Source organism: Mauremys mutica, chromosome 7 (genome assembly GCF_020497125.1).
Source record: "Mauremys mutica isolate MM-2020 ecotype Southern chromosome 7, ASM2049712v1, whole genome shotgun sequence".
NCBI lineage: Eukaryota > Metazoa > Chordata > Testudines > Geoemydidae > Mauremys > Mauremys mutica.
This window is the reverse complement of record NC_059078.1, coordinates 89229555-89252182: the sequence shown is the minus strand read 5'-3', so window position 1 is coordinate 89252182 and position 22628 is coordinate 89229555. Positions and strand designations below refer to the sequence as shown.

General features: G+C 45.3%; 1 protein-coding gene across 3 annotated transcripts in view; it reads left to right on the top strand.

Annotated features, from left to right (window-relative positions):
- The first annotated feature begins 1604 nt into the window (after positions 1 to 1604).
- SPOCK2 (SPARC (osteonectin), cwcv and kazal like domains proteoglycan 2) overlaps positions 1605 to 22628 on the top strand; it is a 51269-nt gene continuing 30245 nt past the window's right edge. For 2 of the 3 annotated variants that reach the window (XM_045023985.1, XM_045023983.1), the window contains exon 1: positions 1605 to 1868. In XM_045023985.1, the coding sequence (XP_044879920.1) occupies positions 1689 to 1868 (180 nt within the window). In that variant the 5' untranslated portion in view covers positions 1605 to 1688. Of the gene's footprint in view, positions 1869 to 4392; positions 4420 to 22628 lie in introns of those variants that run through there. The other variant, XM_045023986.1, reaches the window with a different exon arrangement.

Here is a 22628-nt window from a genome sequence, read left to right as displayed (position 1 = left end):
AGTAGTGTTAATTTCTAGAACTGAAAAACAAGAATGTGTTTGAAATCTGAATCCGCTCCTGTAAGATCAACATGTTTTGTGCCTCCAGAATTTTTGGCTCCTATTTTTTTTTTACAGTTGATGTAAACATCTATTATTCCTCCCTCTTATGGGAAATTTTTTTAATTCCCAGCAACCATTCCAGGAGTGTAACTCTTTAAAGGGGTGGTGTCATCTTGAAAAGCTGAGCATGTTGTAGCTACTATTGTGACAAATAACACCTACCATTACTATAAATGAAGTTAGTGGAAACATTTTTTCTCTTTTATCCATTGATTTCTTTGTGCATTTGGCAGCACTTTGCACAGTCCCTCAGGCACTAGTTCTACAATGAGGTTTGGGTGGGTGAACTTCAGCAAAATCCCCTTGACTTTCAATGGGGCTCTGGGCTGAAAGGGGGGGGGGGCTGCTGGCATAGAGCTGATTGCAGGCTCAGGGGCCCTACTTCAGCCTGCTTAGGCACTTTTGGAGCTTAACTATTTAAGGGGGTGTTCTGTCAGAAATGGGAATTGCTATAGATCAGTGCTGGTCCCTGGGCTCTGATTTCTAAAGGGGACAGCACCTCCATTTAACTTTTTTAGGGGGTCTGCAACTGAAAAGGGCTGAAAATCACTGATACGGATAATCAGTTTTTAAAACCAAGTTGACCGTGTTCTTTAGAAACAGCCCGACCCCCATCCTCCCCGCCAGCGCTTCATCCCCTTGCAAATCCCCTGGAAAGCCCCTCGCCATGTAGGGCGCCCGGCCTCGCTCTTCACGTTCCTGGTCGGCGGCCACTTCGCACGTCCCAAAGCCGGCCCCATCCCTACGCAGGAAGCGGCGAGCCTCGCTGTTCTCCCGGGGGCAGAGCGGCGGGCTCGGCCGCAGGCCCTTTCCCTGCAGCATCCAGGCACAGGGCGGGCCGAGAGGGACCTGCCTGGGGCTCCGGGCCAGGAGACACGCCCGGGCAGCGCTGCCCCGCTGCAAACCCGCTCCACGGAAATCCGTGCAACAGCTCGGCTTGCTGCGGCCCGGCCGGCTCTGCTCCCGCGGGTCTGAGGGGCCGGGGGGAGGGGCTGCTTTGGTGTCCCGGGAGGTGCCCAGCGCTGTCCGCCCCACGCACCCGGCCCCGCAGCGCTTCCCAGGAGCCAGCCTGGCGTTACGGGCCAGGCACTGAACACGGTTCGCGGGGCTAGCGGGAGCCGCGGCTCCTCTGCGCTCCCCCCCCCCCCCTCCGGGCTGCAGCGGGAGCTGTGGGTGCTTCCCCGGAGCCTTTGTGGTGCCCGCTCGCGGGGCTCGCACTGCCCTGCTCCTGCTCCTCCTCCTCCCTTGCGAGCGGGGCTAGTGACCGCACCGCGCTGTCCTGCCTGTCTCCCGGCTCGAGACTCACTTTGAAATCGTAGCCCGTGGGTGCTGGGTGGGCGCCTGTTTAACAGGTATGATGTCAAGTGTGATGCTGATGCTCCAGTGACTAAGCCAGCCTCTTCTGGCGCAGACTCTGTCATCCTATCTGTGCCTCCAGCTCGGGGTTTCAGAGGAGGGCATCTCCTAATCAGGTCACATTCCACTGAGGATCCACCATCCGTCTCTCCCTAAATCGCGAGACCAGAGAGGGAAGAAGACAAATAATCGCTTTGCAAGAGGTGGAGAAAAAAAGACCAAGATCAGAGATGAGAGCCCCAGCCTGTTGTCTGTTGCCGCTGTTGCTGTTGGCTATCGCCTTGGCGGAAGGGGACAGCAAAGGGGGTAAAGACGGAGACCATCCAGGCAATTTTATGGAGGACGAGCAATGGCTGTCTTCCATTTCTCAGTACAGCGGCAAGATCAAACACTGGAACCGCTTCCGAGACGTGAGTCTGCAGCCTAAAACCTTATAGCATGAGGTCCACCCTAGAGGAGGACAGGGGAGGCCGTTAAAAACCAAAAAGGAGTGCAGCGGCGAAACCTGTGCGAAAGGGCTGCCGATGAGAGCATTGCAATCTCTACTCTAAATGGATTGTAAAATATAGGGGGCTTCTCTGGTTGTTGTTATGGGGGGGGGGAAGGAGATTTAAATACAACTGAGCAGGTTTCAAAAAGCCAGGGAGCTGAGCAAGTACTATGCCCGTGGAAAAATTAAATGATTTCATTTGCAAACCTGCTTAATTTTGCTTTAGCTGGAGACCAGCAGGCATTGGGGAGATAGAAGCCAGAACAGTGCGCGCATAGGCTAGGCAGCAGCAGCACCTGATTGCATTAGATTGCACGGGGGTAGGGCGAGCTGGGCTGAAGGTGGTAACTCCCTTTGCAAATGTTGACCTTTCATTAGAGGGAATGGGAGGCATTTGTTGCACAGAGCACGGAGCAGCTTTGCAGCAAAGGCAGCTCGCTGCATCGTTCGGTGAAAATAAAGCCGTTCCCAAGTGCTCTAATGAGTTTGCAAGGTTGCGTTTGGCAAGGTTATATGTGGCTCTGATGTGCTGCTGGACTGTGTTAATAAGCACCTTCATGGTGCCTAGACCTGTGCATTAAGATGAGCTGAGCAAGCGTGAATGAGTAAGGTTGAAAATACCGCAGACAAACGGTGGCGTTTTTATTGACGTGTGTCCCCCTGCTCAGTTACTGCCTCTACATAATTACACCCGAGCTGTTTGATCCTAGCGGCTCTACATTCTGCTGCTTCCTTTTCATTATATTATTGGATCCACAGGAATGGTTTCCGGATGGTGGGATCAGACAGCAAATGACAGACAAAATAATTAAAAAAGCAAGAGCAGAGAGAGAAAAGTAGGAGGGAGCTGAGTGGAAATAATTATGCGTGCAAAGAAAGCAGCAAAACCCAGGTGTCAAAACAAAGCCAAACATGGGAAATCGCCTTTTCTCTCCTGCTGTTTTTCTTTAAATAAAAGGTTTATAAAACGTGGTAAGCGATAGATTGGGGGGGGGGAATAGCCTGGGGGACTACCCCGCATGCATTTTTTTATTTTTAGGAGGACAGGTGTAGATTTCTCTGTCTGTGCAGGGTGGAGGCTGCAGGGAACTGAAAATCTGATCACGGGCACAAAAATGTGTTATAAGGAAGTTTCCAGAGGAGACAGCATAGGGGCAGGGCTACCTTGGAAGGGAAATGCGTTAGACTTTAATAACTCGCAGTTTTAGGGATTTGTTTAAATATACATCTGGTGCTTTCTATACTCTGTGCTGGGTGATGTGTGGACCCTGGCTTGTTAAACCACTAGCTGCTCACAAATATATGTCAGCACAAAGGAGGGTGTGTTTCTTTCTTTGTTTTACTTATAAACTATTTTATTTTATCTTTTTGCTAATGTTGATCAAGGTTAACTAAGAAGAAGGGAATCATAGCTTCTTGTCTGAGATGGATTGTAGTGTAAATATTAATTGTTCTAAAAGTCATTTCTGGGGTCACAAAAGAGGGAGCCCCCTACCTACCCTTGCCAATGCTTAGTAATTAGGAGGAGGAGGCAGAATCAGGGACTTCCTTTCACTTGTGTTTATGCAGCACTCTGTTTAGGAGCACCTGTAGATAACCAGGGAAAATGCCTGAGTATTTTTCAACAGAGATGTGATATCTTTTTCTGTGTTTAAAAAGCTCAGAGGTTGTAAGGATGGCAGAGCTATAGCTGTGGGGGCTGGGAGAAGCAATAGTTTAACTTGGTAGCTATTACATCAGGAGGAAAAGCAATTTGATTAAGTAATATAAGTTAGAAAAGGGTTGATTTTTTGCTCTCTTGACACTTGTTTAGCTTTTTCTTTGCTCTCAAATGCCATTTCTCACTCCTTCTGAAACATTTAGTATCAGAGATGCTAAAGGATGGAGTTCCTTTCTTTCAGATTATTGACTCAGCCTCAACATACCATATTTGCAAAGGATTATGCACATTTGCAGTTTAACCTTTGAATAAATAACACATAGTAGAAGTTTTGGGGTATGTGTAGCTACATATGCTCTCAATAACCAATAAAAATGGTGATGTATAGTGTTTCATATATATGATAAGAGTATATGTTTCATAAATGTAACCAGTCAAATTGGCTATTACATGTTTGACATAAAGACTGAGCCAAGTCTATATGTTAAGGTTTCCATTATGAATTTGCCTATTAGGTACCATTTTGTATCATTACAAAATAGTGGCTCTGACAGTCCAGTTGGTCCAACATATAATGCAAGACAATCTTCTAATTAAATAAGATTAAATTTCTTATGCTGAACATATTAACTAACATCTGCTATCAGTAGAATTGAACAACTAGATACAATCCTGCTCTAATTGATGGTCTTCTCAGGAAGGTTGTGGGCGGACTAGAGGACTGAACAGGTCTTTTCCAGCTCTAATTTCTATGACCTTGTGGACAGAAACAGAGAGGAATGGGCTAAACCCATGGCTAATGCTAATAGAGGTTTGGTAATGACTTGATCCAGAAATAAATAGTCACAAATATGTTTAGTAAAATTATTTTTTTAGTGAAGGCAGGTGATGCAATATCTGAATACTTTTCCTGATGGTTCTTCAAGCCCTATATTGCAAAACGTACTGTTGAGTGTAATGAATTTGTTGGTCTCAGGTCATCTTTGCAAGGCAGAAGAACACTTAGAAGAGCTGTCATACCCAGTTTATCAGATTTTACTGCTGGCTGTGGAAGGAGAAAAACAGGTGGTCCCGTGGGTCCCAGCTGAGGTTTTTGTCAGTCTTGTGTGAGGATGCTGGCATTGCAGCTAATGTACTGGAATCTTGCTAACCTGCCATACAAGTAATTCAACACATTCAGTTCAGGACACTTGCTAATCTAGTAACCTTCACAATTAAATGTAGTCAATAATAATAAGCAGCTGTATTTAATCTCAGACTTTAATTTTATTTTGTTACTGTCCAAGATAAGTTGGAGTTTTTACTGCCTCTTAATGATTATACTCATGCAGTAGTTACTGATCTGAGAATAACTTACTGCCTAAGGAATTCAGCTTGTAGTACTCTGTAAGAGTGAAATAAATCAGGTATAGGTTATCACTGAAATGAGCATGGTGGATCTCCTTTTTAAATGCCCGTTGATGTTGTTCCTGTTTAAAACCAATATATGGTATGTGATACTTGTCCATTTCTGCTCAAGACTAGAGCAGAGGAGAGTGTTACAAGTCAGGATTGGGGTGCTTTGACAGAGCTATGTGAAGACCTGGGACTGGAATAGCCAGGGGCCTGGCATATTAAGATTCTGGTGCATTGGCAGAGTTATGTGGGTGAAGCTCTCACACACCTCACATGCAATGTCTGATAAAGATATCGGCCCCTCACTTGCATAATCAACAAATTAGAACATTGATAAAATTCCTGGGTAGAAGAAGTAACCAGCTAATTATTTGTGATTCTGTCTGCTGATGAATACTGCTCTGTATCTCTTATTGAAGGTTTATAGATTTACTGGGTCTCCCATTTTAGTGGGTTTATGTTGACAGACAGGCTAATATTCTTGATACATTTAATGCTTAAGAAAATGAGGAACTAATAGCCCTGGCCAGACATTAGAGCTAGGTGTGCTGCAGGTATGTGAAGGCTTCCCTCACATGATGCAGCCAATGCACCTCCATTCTGATCTGCAATACTTGCTTCCCTTCCAGTCTCAGATCTCCCCTGGACAGAGAGGCACAGATACCCTGAAATGCTTGACAGAGAAATGTCCATTTAAGACGAGAGTGACCACCATAGTCATTTTACTTGTGACCTGATCTGTATTTGAACCAAGTTCTCCAAAGGTGAAAGGTAGCAAAAGATTCCTGATGGCTGAATTAGCTGTTAAATAACAGAGATTTAGAAGAAAATTGCACTATCGCTTTTGTGGAATTATTTATGAGTTAATGGACTAGCCTTCCCCTCTTGATATCTTGATTCAAATCCCAGAGAGTTTACAAGTAAAAGCAGGAGGGGTAAATTATCCTGGTACCCTATGGATGTTTGTCTTTATCACAAAGCTACAATACAGGATGTCATAATTCATTGCGGTGGTGAGGCTGTTTTCAGGAGACATACAGGACTGCAACAGCTGGACTATTGCAAATCAGAGGTGTGCAAAGGAAGCTTGAACAGTGTTTGCCCTTGCTGTGTTTGGATCTGTAAGTGCTGTTAGTGTTTCATTTAAACATGAGCACCTAAATTAATCCAGAAATTCTCCTTACCAAAAAGAGGACTCTGCACAAGTCCTTAATTGGTAATGAAAGAGGTGTCTGGGTTCAAGCAATTTTTTTAACTTTCATAACTGATGCAGCAAGTCCAGAGGTTCTGGGCTATGGACTGACAATCCCAGCGATGCCGGGGCTCAGCCTGGCAAGCCCTGGCACAAATTAAGCACTGCTCTGCGCCCATGAGAAAAGCCAGCAGAGCAGTGCATAGAGCATCCCTTTCAAGCTGCAGCCTTGTATGTGATCATGAATATGTATGGATCAGAGCTCTAAGTGAGCTGCTGGGGGTGAGTTGTAACTCCCTGTTAAATAAACCAATTAGTTTAATAGATAAAGGGAGAGGATAAAAGGAAAAGGGTGTTTCCCTGTTAAATACTTACGAGTGGAGACCTGATATGAATACAGTCCCATGCAGGACTGGTAAATCCCACTTGCAATAACTTGTTAAATTGTGTAAGGTTTTATATATTTACAGGATCTGGTTGACAGAAGTGTAATCTGTTATATATTGGCAGAGAAAGTAGCATGTGGGAAGAGGTGTCCAATTCAATTTGATATCTTTGGGGTCCTCAGGGAAATCAGAAGGGTAAGTCTGGAGTCGCTTCACAGCCCTTGATGCATTAGGACTTGGATGCACTGAGATGAAGTCTGAGCACATCCTTAGCATCCTTTTCTTTGCAAAATATGTTTATTTGTCCAACAAGAGTCTGGGCAGTAGGGCCAATTCAGGAGGATGATGCATTTTGAGAGCAGTGGTTGCAGTCTCCTGTCACCAACATAATTATTTGGTGCTTCTATGTGTACAAGGGAAAGCAAGCTAAATTGGTGACATTTGTATGCACTGGCAAACATGGTTGTGCAGGAATAGATGCCTATGTATTGAATATGTGTGTCTGCATACTTGGGAGGACAGGTGTTTGTTTTTGTGTGTCTGTGCATACATGTCTATTTTTGCTTTTTAAAGTTGCTCAGGCAGCAGTTGAACTCACATTCTGCTATGCCCAAGGCCTAAATGAAGCTCTGAAACAATTTTCAGTAATACTGATAGGTCACCTGGATTAATAAGCAAGCCTTTTGGAATTTATTTCTGTTGAGAAATACTGTACCCAGTGAGTCACAATTAGCTATTTAAATGGCAGAGAAGTTCTAACTAAGTTAGCTGGTATACTGTGCTCTTGTCCTATAGTGTAGGATGCAGACTAAAGTGGAGATGAGATATAGGATGAAAGGAAACACAATTATTTGGCAATGAAAAATCCTTCCTCCTGTGTTCCCTGCATCATGGCTAGAACAAACTGAATTGTTCTTTCAGTTGTCTGGGAAATTGTTTTGCTGTATTTGTTACTGTGCAGTGTCTCTCTCTCTCTCCCCGCCCCGGCGGCTGTGCTGATCCAGTCTGGTTCTCGGAGGCTGTGCATCATCAGAAAGCCACATCTGCATGGAGCTGCCAAACGCTGCAGTATTACTAATCATGACATGAGAATGAAGGCTATTGATTGAGATAAAAATACCGCTTTGTCAGACCAAGATAAATTCCATTCCACTGCCCAGGATCAGCATTCTCACTGCTTTACCATTGTTCATTTCTCTTCTAATTCTGGATTTTAAAGAGGTAGAATGCTTCAACAGTGTTGATTTTCACTGCACCAGGACACGTTTTCTCTGCATGGGAATATCAGCTAGAGAAGAAAAAAAAATCACTGTGCCATGGTTTTCTGATTCTAAAACTCTGTTTCATGGTGTTTGTTCCCATTGGAATGTAAAACTCAAGTGATGCCCATATTGCTGCTGAACTGTGACCCCTAGTGCGGTTTTGGAATGATGCCAGGGCTGAGCCCCAGACGTTCCACCAGGCACTCCCAGCCTACTATCTCTTGTGTCAGGATGTCAGTGTAAAGGACTGTGGACTCCCTAGTCCTGGCAATTAAATTTCCTCACTGTCCATACAGACACTCAACCCCTTCATTAAAATCTTCATTTAACCTAATCTTAATGTTATATTGGTTATATCAGTCATGTCTGCCTTAGTTAGCTTGGAAAGTCACACTCCTGCCTGCACACACAAGGACAGAGGGGGTGTGTGTGTGTGTGTAAGCACAGAGTCCAGTATAGATGTACAGCTCCACCTATGGTCTAACTTCCCTTCCCCTTTAAACCTGGGCGTGTAAGTATATTGAGTGGACGTCAGGATATTGTAACCATTGTAGTGAACCTCGGTTAAAAACGTGAAGTCTGCAGAGATTGTAAATTGCTCAAGCCAGATAACTGCTTTGAAGTCTCCACTGATGCAGCTAAACAGCACTGGATTGCCTCTCCCCCAATACTAAAAAGAACAAGTCATACTAAATGCAAAACATCCTAACACTTGCAAAACTAAGTTTTTAAGAGTCAGAAAATTCTAAAAGTTAAGGTCTCTCTTGCAACATCATCCCATCCACACTGGGATAATTTTACGTGAGAAACCTTAATTTGTGGGATTTTTTGACTTTGCAGTCATAGTATCCTATTAACATTAGTTATGTTGCTTTTATTATAGTATATAGGAGAGGGACTTTTACATAGAAAACTGTCTAGGGAGGTCTTTGGGACAGATCCTCAGCTGATATCATGTAAACCTGCTGCTGGAGCCAGTGGAGCTGTGCCAACTCACAATGTGTAAGCATAAAAATGTCAGCACATAAAAGGGAGCTCAGTGAGCCGCCAGTCTGGCCACATAACCATGTCCCCAGTGGGAGACAATGGGAAAGACAACTGACTCTTCCTGAGGGAGTTTTGGTGAAATTGTGATGTTAGCCAGTTGTCAGTGATGACCTCAGGCGCAGACTATAGCCCTTCGTGTTTGCACTTGTACCTTCGTAGGAGGGTAATGTTACAATCTATCGTGACCATTTTGTAACCCATCAAAATGTTCAATGACAAAATGGCCTAGTTCTTATAATTTATTATGCAATGTATTATTATGATAGTCTTAATAATGTACATGATAAAATAACATTAATGCTGCATAGAGGGTGCATAGCTAGAAATCATAGAAAGTCAGCTCAGGAGCAGATGAAGATTTCTACAGCAGCTTTGACTTGGCGACATTGTGGATCTGGTATGTTTTATGGTATTTGTTTCATGACACAAAGAGTAATATATTAAGCCACACAACTCACCAAGAATATCAGTGTAGCTGCGATGGGATAGCTGTTTGAGTACATACCTAGGGTCTCAGATAGGATCAGACTTGGAGAGGCTAGCCTGTCATACCACCCATGCCACCATGGTTACAATGCTGTTTTTAGCATGCTGGCTTGATCAGAGCTAGCATGGGTATGTCTGCTCAAGCTGGAAATTATTTCTTCCCAACACCAATGTAGATGCATCCAGGGTATCAGTGAAATATAGAACCCTTCCCTCCTAGGTCACTGGCCAATATCCACACCAGGTCTGTAGTTCCCAGGGAAAGGTGTAATAAATAAATACCCTCAGAACTGACACTAAGGGTATGCCTACACTGTAATAAACCCCCTTGGCTGGCCTGTAGCAGCTGATTTGGGCTCTGTGTGTGTGTGAGACTGTGGGGCTATAAAATTGCAGTGTAGGCATTTGGGCTGGGGCTGGAGCCAATTACATAAAATGTTGCCTTATCAGTGTAATTTACAAAAGCAAACAAATACCCCACTGATGCTGCCAATTACCTCATCAGCACATTCCTGCCTAAAATGTGAAATTCTTCTGGGGAAGTGAAAATGTTTTTTTTCTTTTTTCCTTTCTCTTCATTTTCCTCCCTGTGTCCTTACTCTGCTCTAGAGCAACATAATTGTTTCCCAGTCAGTGACTTCCATCATATTCTACGCCCTAGTTAAGAAGTAACTAAATATTTAATAATTTGCTGGAACAAACCCAAAAGCCCTGTCAATCATGTGGAGAGCTTTGTGTTAAGAATGGGCAACAAGAAAGGGAGAGGATCAGAGTCCCTCAGTTCAGAGATGTGGAGAGACATGTCCAGTTATGTGTGGTAGGTGACACTAGCATATGCTGTAGCAAGTCTAGAGACAATCCCCAACACCATGATTGACCACAGAATTTTGTTGGCTCAACTATCAAATATTTAAAGAGATTCTACTATTTTTCATGACTTGAGGTCAGCACTGCCTGTCCTGTTGGTGGCCCTGTTAGGCATGGGATGGGAGGCACCAGTCTCCCTACACACTGCCCTCTGAGAAAGGCCTTAGTTTCCAAACCTGGCTAGTAGAACAGCAAAGGCAGAAGTTGCATTCTATTCTATGGTCAAGTTCAAAGCGATCTGTACCCATATCATATTTGGATGTTAACTGGTCACCTCTTGTGAGCAAAGCAAGATCTAAGACGGGTTTGACCTGGTCTTCCTCTGTTCCCCCATTCTGTTTGCACAGGGGGAATCTCACTGACACTGAGTGAGGACTCTCCTGCACTGCCCCTCCCCTTCCCCAAGTGAAAAGCTAGTTTAGAGGGAGAAGCTCACCCCTTTAGTTCTGGGTTTGCCATACTCCACATAAAGCTTCCTCTCTCGATGGTGTTATATTGTCATGGTCCCTTCTTTAACAAGTTATTGAGGAACATGTAGACATTGCAGAGACTCTGGGCTAGAGAGGATTAGTCATGGTGGGTTATATAGGATGGGGTGTGCTGGGGAGCAAGAGAATGCAGTAAATTCCAGCCCCAACTCTGTGAGGGCAAAAGAAGTCACTGCCATACACAAGCTCTGTCCCTGTTGGGATTGTGGAGCGGGATTCCCCAACTTCATGATGTAGCATGCAGAATTAATTCCTTACACTTTCTGCATCCACCTAAAGAATTATATGCTTCAGTGTTCATTGCATGTTGGGGTATTTTGTTTGTACGTTGGAGACTGTGCAGCTTATATGTGCTGGGAGGGATGTTGGGGGGAGTGTGCCCATGGGGTGTTTTCTAGGGATTTCATACATCATCGACTCTACTGTTCAGATTCTCAGGAGCTTCTGGAAGAGTATAAAATTAGCTGTGATGGAGGGGGCAAGGGGATCCCATGTAGACCCAGAGCTGGGATTTATCTGTGAGAAAGATAGGATGTGAGGAGATGGCCTCTTGAGCTTTATGTTAATGAGGATACATTTGAGAGACTGTATGGTTCATGGGTTCAAATCCATGAGATGATAGTCATGAGATATGGAGCTATTAGGTAATAGCTGTCAAAGACTCCTGAGACCTATTAGATCACTGAGTCCATCCCTGAACAGTGAGTGTATGTGATGCTATACTTGATCTTGGTCAAGAAGCCGCAATAATCTGTTCTCTGTCCTCCAGGGTGTTCTCAACCCCTCCCAAATGAGTGTGGCCTACGCATTTAATGAACATTCTATCACTCTCCTCTCCCAGATCATTAGACCTAACTCTGACCCCTGTGGCATCCCTCTACTCCTCCCACTGCTTGATATATTGCCATTTGTCATCATTAACCTTTGTTTTCAGCCCTTCAGGCATGTGCCCATGCTCATTTCCAAGCCAAAATAAACTGGCCACCACAGACTTAGCAATGAGGGGAATAGGAAGGGGGAGGATTAGAGGATGCTTTTCTAACAGGGTAGCTACCAGAGCAGAAGAAGTGTTTGGCTGCTAAGGTGCTGTATTAATGCATAGGATTGCCACCTCTCGTTCCAGCCCCTCCTGCCTTGAACTTCACTGCAATCCAGAGTTCATGGAGATATTTTTACCAGGATTAATTCCATTGAGGTTTAAGTGCTTTCCTAGTAAATTGTAGCTACAACGAGTCCTCTGTCTAGCGAAACACAGAATGGCTTGGAAATACTGCTAATGTAACTGGGTTTCTAATAAGATCCTATGGCTGGTGTATCCAGTGGTGGCTGGTGTATCCAGTGGTCACTGTACTCCTTTCCCCCTGGGAATGGCCCGTGGTTTGGGGGAATTCTGTTTGAGGTAACTACTTTATATACATTCCCCCCCGCTCCCCGAGGAATGTGTCTTCTGTGACCTCCTATTCTCCCCTGCTTTATGGCCCTCTGGTTTTGGAGGTCTTGCATCACAGCTGCCATCTTTTTCACCAGGAAGGACTATCCAGGACTCTACTTGAGTCTGTCAGTATTCCTGACTCACTGGTGTGCAGAGTTGCCTTGGCCAATGTGAGGTGCTCCCTCCATCCAGAGACTGAGTTAGATGCCGCCGCAGCACACGTAGAACCTGGTCTCCCATTCCAGGGAAGGGAGAGAATGGGAGCAGGACACCTGTAACTCAGACAGCACTGGGCCCAGCCATATATTCAGCAGTGAGCACATTGATGGCTTCTAGAGGCTAGTCAGGCTCTCACTATCAGTTCTGTTGGTGGTGGTGATTATTTTATTAATTTTTATTATGACACCTAGAGGTCTCAACCAAGATGAGGGCCCCATTGTGCTAGGCGCTGTAGAGACACACCTCCTTTAAGCTTACAGACTGGACAGGGTAGACAAAGGAATGTTAGTCCTATTTTACAGATGGGGGACTAAAACATGAAGCCCACAAGTTATAACTGTTTATTAGTTCCTTAGCTTTTCAGCTAGGTTTTTTTTCTAATTACTGGGTATTAAGGTTTGCTCACAACAGAATCATTAATTCCTCCATCTACTCCCTCTTTTTGTTAATAACTACAGAGAAGCCATAATTTTCTGTTTGAGACATCTTAACTCATTTCCATAGCAACAGTTTGAAGCCACAAAGACTAAACCATCAGTGAATTGTCTTTAAAAATACCTCTTAATTAAGAAAAAATGAAGGGATTATTGATAATTCATTTAGCCTGCTGGCTAATACAGAATTGGCTAACTTCTGTCCTGAATCTGCCTGAGCACAAGATATTGCTTGTGTTGGGCTTCAGGTTCGCGCCATTCTTCTGTCTTCTTGTGTGGCTCACGGGACATCCCCAAGTTTGGGACATGGTTGCCCGAGGCTGGGAAAAAGTCTGAAGATACAAGGTAATCCCTGCTCCAAAGAGTTTGCAAGGAAGAAAGGGAATACTTTAACCCCTATTTTGCATATGGACAGCTGAGACACAGAGAGACGAAGTAAATCCATTCTTAGTCCCCTTGTATTTTTAAGACATGGAAACAAGGGCATTAGGTTGCTTTTTGTTTTTTAACTTAAATTTGTGGTATGTTAATATAACAAAGGTAATAGATCTAACTGATCCATATTTAGCAATAGAAGCTCATGTGCTTCTGTGTCTCTGAACTCAATGTACAGTTAACCACAGACTGCCTTGCATTCCTGGGCAGGGGAACCAAGTACAGTAACTTATACAAGTACTAAACCAAAATGGTAGAAATAATATTCTGCACTGTTATGGCATCCAAGGATCTCAAAGCATTTCACAGATGATGATAAAACCTAATAACTAGAACCCTGCGCGGATACAAAATTTGTATCCGCATCCGCTCTGTGATCTGCAAACATGGTCTCCGGATATCCACATGTGGATGGGGATATCCACAGATTTTCAGGGCTCTAGAAATAACTAGAATTGGTTGAGTATTTTCTGACGGAACAGTTTTCCATCAGAAAATGCTGATTCCACAGAATCAAAATGTTTCAAGGGAACTTGATGATTGTCAACTTTTGATGAAACCTCTCTGCCTGCCTGATTTCCTGCCATCCTACCAACCAGTGACTGGCAGATGGGCTGCCCAGTTCTCTGCATGCCCACCTGGCAAGTGGCCTGGGTCTGTGGGATGTCTGACAGGCAGGTTGGGTGAGGTCTGACAGGTCCAGCTAGTGTGCTCTCTAGGGTGCTAGGCTTTGTGGCTGGCCAGCTCTCAGGATCTCTGGCTCCCCAGCTAGCTGCTAGGTACTCCCTGGATCCCTGGCAGTCCACCTGGTGGGCTGTCAGGATGCCAACACCCAGCCTGTCTGGCTGCCTCCCTAGCAGGATCCTGGGAAGCCGGCCAGCTGAGGAGCCAGGTTGCCTGCTGTCCAGACTAGGAGCCTGCAAGCAGAGAAATTCCATTTTGAGTCTCCCAAAATGGAAATTTCCTTTCCCTCTCATAAAAATGTCTAGAGTCGTTTTTGTTCTGGTTCAGAATAAAACCTTTTTCAAAATCTCTAAATTTTCATGGAACAGACAATCCAGTTTCAGCACAGCTCTCCTAATACCTGTACATAAGGAAAGATGAGTAAACTGAAGCACAGAGCGACTTAAGGGGGGTGTTGTGTGAGGGTTACAGTGACCTAGAAACAGACAGTTTTCATGCAAACGTCCATGTTAATAAAATGAAAGGGATGAGAAATACAGATCTGGCCATCTCTCTATCCCATCCCTCCGTCACCATAGCTTGTATTGCAGAATTATTTCTGACCAGAAATGCAAGGGACCAGCTTCTTCCTGAGAGCTGCAGCTGTTCAGCACCTCTGCAAATTGGGCCCATTGTTGCCAATGTGAATATATTTCACCGGAGGGAATGGAGTCACGTGACTTGTCAACGCAGCCCACTGCGCTGCTGAGAGTCTCATTTTAAAAGCCATCGCTGTCGTCTCTTCTCCATTTGGGAAGACAGCTCCTATTCTCAGGCAGTGCACTGACATTTATTGTATGTTACAGCAATTAGCAACCACTGTGGCTGGGTTGAGATTTTGACTCAACTTTTCTGTTTCCCTTCCTTTCCCCTCCCCTCATTCATATGAACGGGGATGAGGAAGTTTTCAGTATCTGTCTGGGGCTCACTGAGCAATGCAGTGCACCTTGGTTCTCAAAGTCACTGTCTTCATGTTCCCTCTAATGTGCTTGAGTGCTGCTGTAATGGATATGCAGAGCAGAGTGACCTCACTGAAGCAGAGCGCATGGGCTGGGAGCACAGACCAGGCAGCAATTAATTGCTTTCACTGAACTGCATCTGGCCAATGAAAGCTAATGCAGTGAGTCAGTGCTGCCCTGGGTTTTGCTCTTTGTACTTGGCTTCCAGGATATTTGAGGGGTTGTGTGTTTGGTTTTTATTGCCTTTCATTTTTTACTCTTATCTCTGTCCGGCATGTCCTTTGTATTATTCATCACTCTTTTTTTCTGTCACTTAATTTCTTTTTTTTTCTTTCTCTTTCATACCTCTTCCTTTTTCCTTTTCTTTATTTACTCTATTTTCCTTTAAACTCTCTCTGTTCCTCCCTCCCGCAATCTTTCCAAATACTCCTTTCACTCCAGTGGAGTGTGCTGTTTCAGGACACTGTGTGTGTCAGAAGTAATAAGCTGTCGGCTTTCCTGTTACACAGAGCTTGACAGAACCTCTAAAAGGTCTTTCCCTGAAAAGCCAGCATGAATCAAACTTAAAATGGTTTCTCCTCTGGATGCTTGGAGCCCCTCCTATGCCACGCTGTGTGTTAACGTCCATTACTGTCCTCTTTTGTTACTGTTAATGTTGTTTCATGATTCTTTGGAGGTTTAGATCTTGCTCCATCTTTGTGTTGCCAGGGCTCCTAACCCATAGTGCTTTCAGGGGGCCAGAATGAGCAAGCACTTTCTCAGCCAGGCAGTAATTGAGCACAGAGACAGAAGATCCGCTTTGCCCAAACAAGATGCTGCTGTGTCAACCCTTTCCATGCAGAGAGGTTGCAGATACCCTGTTGTACTGATTAGAGAAGTGTGGAACGTTGGAGTGAGACCTAACAAACCTGATTTAAAAAAAAATAGGACTAATAAGTGCTTTGCTGAGACTGCATGATATGTCAGTATCATTATCTAATGCAGTGCAGAGCTTTTTGAGCTACTGTAATGAAATAAATGAAAGTCTCTACTTTCACCTCTGTCCTGCTCTTACCTGCTTCTCATTTTAAAGTGTATGCAGATGATCAGACAAACAACAATAGGTTGTTCCCTGTGTGGGTGGGGGTGGGGGGGGAGAGGCTTAAAGTGACCCTGGTGCTAGTTTGAAGGTGCTGGATTGATATCCTTGGTGGCCTGAATCTTCTGTCGGGTGTGTACCAGCAGAGCTGGAAATTCAGGCCTTTGTGAATGGTACCCTATGCTCCCTACCTCAGGGATGAACTTCTCTGCTGGGACCTGGTGTATTGCTGCTGGCTCCTATCCATTGAGTCATGAACCATATTGGACTGGTACAAACCCGTCTTGTCATCATGAGTCTGTGGTTTGGAGCAGCCAGACATCCAGGGAGGGTTATAGTGTGCACAAACGGTGAGAGGCACTAGCAGTCATTGCCTGATACCAGTCCAAAACTTGTGCTGTAAATTGGGACAGTTGCCTGAAAATGTTAGGAAGCCCTGGCCTGTTCATCCCTACAGTGGATAATGCTGGGGCAGTTCTACTGCAGGCTTCCCCCACACCTCTCTCTTCCTAGCATGTCTCAGACTTGTGTTAGAGAGATTACACCTGTCAAGTGAGACAGTAGTTCAGCCTTCAGGCCCACTGAGTCCATAGCATCTGTGTTGAGGCTGCCCAAGGGATACCAGTTGTGATCTCATCTATCTAATGACTGTGAAAGCAGCAAAGAGTCCTATGGCACCTATAGACTAACAGATGTATTGGAGCATGAGCTTTCGTGGGTGAATACCCACTTCCTCAGATGCATTGTCTATCAGAAATTGGAGAGAGCTACCAGCTAGTTTAACAATAGAGGTCTGTTAGTGGCCTATTTAAATGACTCGGTCATTACTAATGTGGCCACGACTGGAAACTCAGCTGAGCTAGAGGAGAAAGGCTCTGTTTCTCATTACTGATCCTTGAGCCATCCAGTCTACAAACTGCTCCATTCTTTTTTTGCTGGGGAGCTTCGTACCTATTATTTTAAAATATATTTAGTGAGGAGGAGGGAAAAGTAAAGCATGTGCAGGAGTCTTATGATCTCAGGATGAGCAAGAGCACTATGGTAAACGACTGTGTACCCAATTGTAGGTTGCTTCTGAGACGCCTGTGGATTAATAACTAATTGATACCAATTGGTTGCCAAACTCTATTTTCCTTCTGACTAACCAGCAACAGAGCTGATTTCCAAGCTAACTGTTACAGTGTAGAGACAGTGAGTATTCAGTATAACTCAGCACCCTAGATCTTTCAGTCACCTCCTCTGCCAGCCTCCCTCTGTCCATCTGGAAGCACAGCTGCAAAGGAGATGTATGGGGTGTGTGTGCACATCCTGCTGCAGCCAGGTGGCAGAATCCATCACTTACTGTAATGCTAAGCACCACGGAAGACTTTTTGGGTACCCCAAGACTCCCATTCAGTCAGACCAAGTGTGGACTGACCAGGTTGGACTTTATAGGCTCTTCATCTGTGTAAATTACATAATTGTTCGTGAAATATTTCTCATTGCATTTCTGAGTTTCTTTGAGAGTCCAGCAAGTAGCTGATAATTGAGAGCAGCAACCAGGCAGTTCCCCCCCTTGCAAAGGTGAGAGGGAAGGGAGCTGAGCAAACTCCAGGGCATTTTGCTTTGTAGCTACTCTTGTTTATCTCCCCTGCGGTGTTTTCTTTTCCTTAATCTCGTGGATGCCAGCAATAGCGGGGACAGAGGATTTGAATGTTGAAATGTTTGTTTCAAGTTGATAACCTGAGAAATGAGTACATGAAAGGCATGTCTCTCCTTGTGACTGACCAGCAGTCTATCAACACAGAGCTATTCTTTACTAGCACAATGCAGCAACTGATTTCTCTGCAGTCCTAGTCAGCACCACAATAAATAAATCTTTGATTTAATCTTAAATATAAATGTTGCAGTCTAGATCTAGATGGTTTATCCTGACAGGACAGGTTGAGGTTCATGCTCTTCTGCATAGTTGCTTTTCACCTCCTCAGAACTGCAAATAAAAAGGGATTTTTTTTAAAAAAAGCCCAACCTTCCTTTTAAAAAGAATAATGGTGGTTTATAACGTAGGTTCTACTAACCTGTTCTTAGACTCCCTCTGTAGGGCAGGGTGCCTAGACTGGATGGGGTTTTGTTATTCCCTTTTCACCCCCCTCCTCCAGTCTCCTGATATAAGAAGAGAAGCAGCTAAAACCATAAGCACTTGTGCATTGCTGCTGATGCAGTTTGCCTGGCATGTTTCCATCTGAGTGGAGGCTGCGTTTAAGTGGTGGGTAAAGTGATCTCTTTGCATGGAGTCTGTGAAGCACTTTAAGGTCCTTTGGGATGAAAGGTGCTGTAGAAATGTCAGGTGTTGTACGTGAGAGCTTGGTACCGACGGTGCGTGTGTTTCTGTGTGATCTACACTAGCACAACTTTGGCTTGCAAACTGAAATGGGGGAAAAGGTTGAACTGCCAGCAACATACCAATCTTGGGAATTTTGACAGCAAGGAAGCCTGTAGCAGCTGCTACTATGTGTGAGTTCTGGCAGTCCTGGGATTGCCTGCCTCCCCCACTCCCCTGAGGATGTTATATAACCAGAGGCTACTAGTGCTCCAGGGAGGCCAATCATGTTGCATGGTGTCCTTGTCTGTCTGTATTAGTCTACGTCAAGGGGTAATTGTCCTGGATGAGGGGCTGCAATGTTAGTGAGAGGAAGAGCAGAAATACAGTAGCAGGAGTGCCAGAATGTGTGAGCAGAGAGGGACAAAGCCCCCTGCCCATTCCCCCCAGCTCCCAATACATTTGGTAAAAATTTGTCCCTCATCTGGTAGTGCTGCTGCTGCAGCCTCGAAGGCAGCGTGGTGCCAAGCCAGCGGGTCTTCTCCCCAGGTCCATAGAGAATGGCAGCGGCAGAGGAGCTGGGGCTGCAACTACTGCTGGCTGGCAGGGGTGGTGCTGCCTCTCCTGGGCTCCCCACACGCTGCCTGTAGGGGAGGAGGGTGCTGAGGAGCTGGCTCTGTATGAGTGGGGAATACCAAGGAAGTGGCTCTGAGGATGCTGGTTCTGGGGAGAGATGGTGGTAGCCTGACAACAGCATTGCCACTTTTAGTCCTTTTAAACTGCACAGGCTGTGCAGGCCCCACTCAGGTGCCCAAAGTCCACCACCACTTCCTAGTAACTCATGGGCAAGGCAGGCTCAGTCCCAGGCATCCGGCCGGAATGAAGGGCCCAGCCTGGCCACCAGGGGGTGCTAACATTGAGTGGGTGGTTGGCACAGAAAAGCACCAATCCCACCCAGCAATTCAACTTCATGGCAGATCTGGTAAAGCCCACCCCACCTCCGTTCTTTGTTGTCTGCAGAATTGCTGTTTCGTTAGATTTAGTTTAGATGCACCCCACTCCACCCCGGTCCTTTGAAGCCCCAAGTAGTGCCCTGACAGTCAGAGCCACTGAAAAGGGTGTAGATAAAGCAGAAGAGGGCTGGGAAAACAACGTACTTTTTCACATCTAGACCAATCAATATGGGTGAGCAAGCCAGTCTCCTTTGCATCTACAGATATCACTGTCTCAGTAATTGCTAAATTACTGTCTGAGTAATTGCTAAAAAAAATCTTTTCAGGATTAAAAATGAGGTTCTAAGGAGCCTCTTTTCTGTGTGTCTCTTCTCTAACTGTCAGTCTTCGCTGTTCTTGGAAGCTGCTGTTAAGTGTCTTATGAAATGCAAAGAATCCCAAGAAGATGGCATTTACTTAATTTAAAAAGGTAATAATGGAAACTGCGATTTGATCTGGAGAGGCGTGTGTGGCAGAACCCCCTGTGATTTCCATTGCACCAAATCAAGGAATATTTAGCAGACTGGGGACTGGAAAGAAGCCCCAAGTCACTGTCTGTAGGCAGGAAGGGAAAGGTTAAAAAGGGTCCTCCTGGGGGTAGGATGGAGGAGAGCTATTTCAGGTGGGCCCCCACAAGTCAAGCTGGATTGTTACTTTGTCCAAAGACTAAATCAAAACTGCACTTCGCTCAACAAGGCCCAGCAGGTAGGAGTGTGTTGAATGAAGCCAGGTGAGTGAGTGTTGCCTGGGCCTTGTTCCAGAAAAAGACAGGAGCAGCTGACAGGAAAAAGGACTCATGGCCCAGCAAGCTGCTTCTTTTAAACATTTGATAGTTTTGATTTTCATCCTTTATTTCCATCATGGGAAGAGCATGAAATTGGAGGGTGGTAATAACCCCCAGACCCCTGTCCCTTCCCTGTGCTGTAACCAGCATAGCTCTGTTGAACAGACATGCTGGTGAAAGGTGCTGGCTTGACAGCCACAGGAGACTGAAATCTTCTGTTCCTCCATGGAACAGGGAGAGCAGCAGAGCAAGCTTCCACATGCTGCCTTGCTAATGTGTCTCAACCCTGAGCAGCAGGCACCATTGCATAGGGTGAGAGGATAGTTCAGTTTCCATCTCTCTGCTGAGGCTACCACTTTAAGACATGGAGGACTGTGAATCAGAAACTGCACTGGAACCCACGGTCCTTTCACAAAGGACGTGTAGTCTGGCAGCTAGTCACTACTGACTTGGACTGGATTTGAACCAGTGATTAGGTGGTGAAAGGCCATTATTGATCCTGGCTCCCTCCTGTGGTGGCACCATGTCTGGTTGTTAAGAGGACTCTACTCGGTGTATAATAAATGCATGTTCTGGCACCGAAGTGGCAGAACTTTTAAGACCATTTGAAAGGAAAGGCAGGAATCTCCTTAGGAAGTGCAATCATGCTATTTAGAATCCATCACCACATGAGATGGCTTGTGGTCTGATAAATGACACAGAGCTCTGAACTACTGAATGCACTTTACCACTGGCACTAGACAGCTCAGCTGCCGGGAGAAGTAGCGGGGATAGAGCTGATCTCGGATCAATAATACAAAATGGAATGGATGCAAGCAAATAGCTGCTTCAATGTGATACTGCAGCACTGGCTCACTCTGTCACCTGGTCTGCATGCTACAGTACATCCCTGGGGAGCATATGGGCTGTTGCAATTAACCACATCTATTGGTATCTGCTGGGAAACATTCCCTCTTTTTGCTGCCCACCCTGCACTCTTCTGAGCTAGGAAAAGTGGCTCCAAAATCTGTCCAGTGTCCCTAGCCTCTGTTTGTCAGAGGGTGGAGATGGATGGCAGGAGAGAGATCACTTGATCATTGCCTGTTAGGTTCACTCCCTCTGGAGCACCTGGCATTGGCCACTGTCGGTAGACAGATACTGGGCTAGATGGACCTTTGGTCTGACCCAGTACGGCCGTTCTTTTAATCTCTTCCCATTCTGTCCCAGTTCTGTGCCTCTTCAGGAGGTGCCTAGCTGGACAGCTCCTCAGTGATGCTGGACAGTGTAGGCATTAGTCAGCCATTCTGTACTGAGGGGGTGTAGGGATTGTCTAAAAAAAGCCTGCTGCACTCCTAAGAAAAGGGATCCCCCAACAGTGTCTGTGCTGTGGCCATTAGCTTCCACTCTCAAGAAACCCAAGGTCAGAGCTGCTTGTCTGAGCTCACTTCCCTGTAAAGGGAAATTCAAGGAGAGGACGCTAATGGCTACTTGCCCCACGTTCTCAAAGGTCAGCAGGCTCTTTTATTCATCAATTATCACAAGTTGGATGTGTGACTGTTGTTTCTACTCTGACCAGTGTCACCAAGAAAATGCCCAGCAAAACAGCTCCTGAAGGGATATCCCTCCACCTGCACTTGTGGAGTGAGGATAAATACTGGGGCAGTGAGGGATAATGAGTGGATTTCTCTCTCTTTCCATCTTTCTGTGTCTAACACGTGTAGATAATTGGCCTGTGCCCTTACAAAGTCTGTCTGCCTCTGGAAGCTAGCGTACATAAATGGCAGCTGCGGTGTGCCAAATGTGCACAGCTGGATGTGACGTCATTGCTGATACATCTGCAACAATATCTGTGTTGCCCTGGGCATGACTTAGGATGTGATAGATCCACTGGCAAGAGAGAGCCCACACCCAGTGAGGGAATGTCTTATTCTGCTTATTTCTCTCCTCTCTTCTGGTCTTCTCCCATTCACCATTTATCTTCTCTACTTTTCTGTTTTTATTTCCTCTCTTCTCCTCTAGCTCTTATTGTGATGGAGTATTTTGCTCCCCACTCTCCGAAATGGGACATTTGTTTTCTTGAACTTTTTGTTTACAGTAGGGGAGCATTAGAAGCATTTGATGTTTTGCTATGTACTAACAAATCAAGGGGCTTTATTTAAAATTTTGCCCTGTGTAGAAATATATATATATATTTAACTCTTCTGAGGTCCTGAATGTGAGGCTTCCATATTGGAGGAGGCAGCGAGCATTCCCAGCGTCCTCTCCATGGCCTTTGTTCTGGTGCCAAACTTCCCTTCCGTAGCACAAGATGAGGCAAAGTCTCTTTTCTGTGCTTTCAGCTCCTGAGGGAGCTGCTGTCTTGAGTCAACACTGTCAACAATCCCCCCTCCCACACACACACATTCCCAACCACAGAATGTGACACAAACAAAAGTGCTGGCTCACAGGTTTTATTTAAATAATTTTGTACAATCTGAAAATAAACCTCCACAAGAACTAGTCAGGGACTGATTAAATCCCCTGCAGCCATGAGCGTAGTGATGGCGTTTGAAAGAGACTTGGT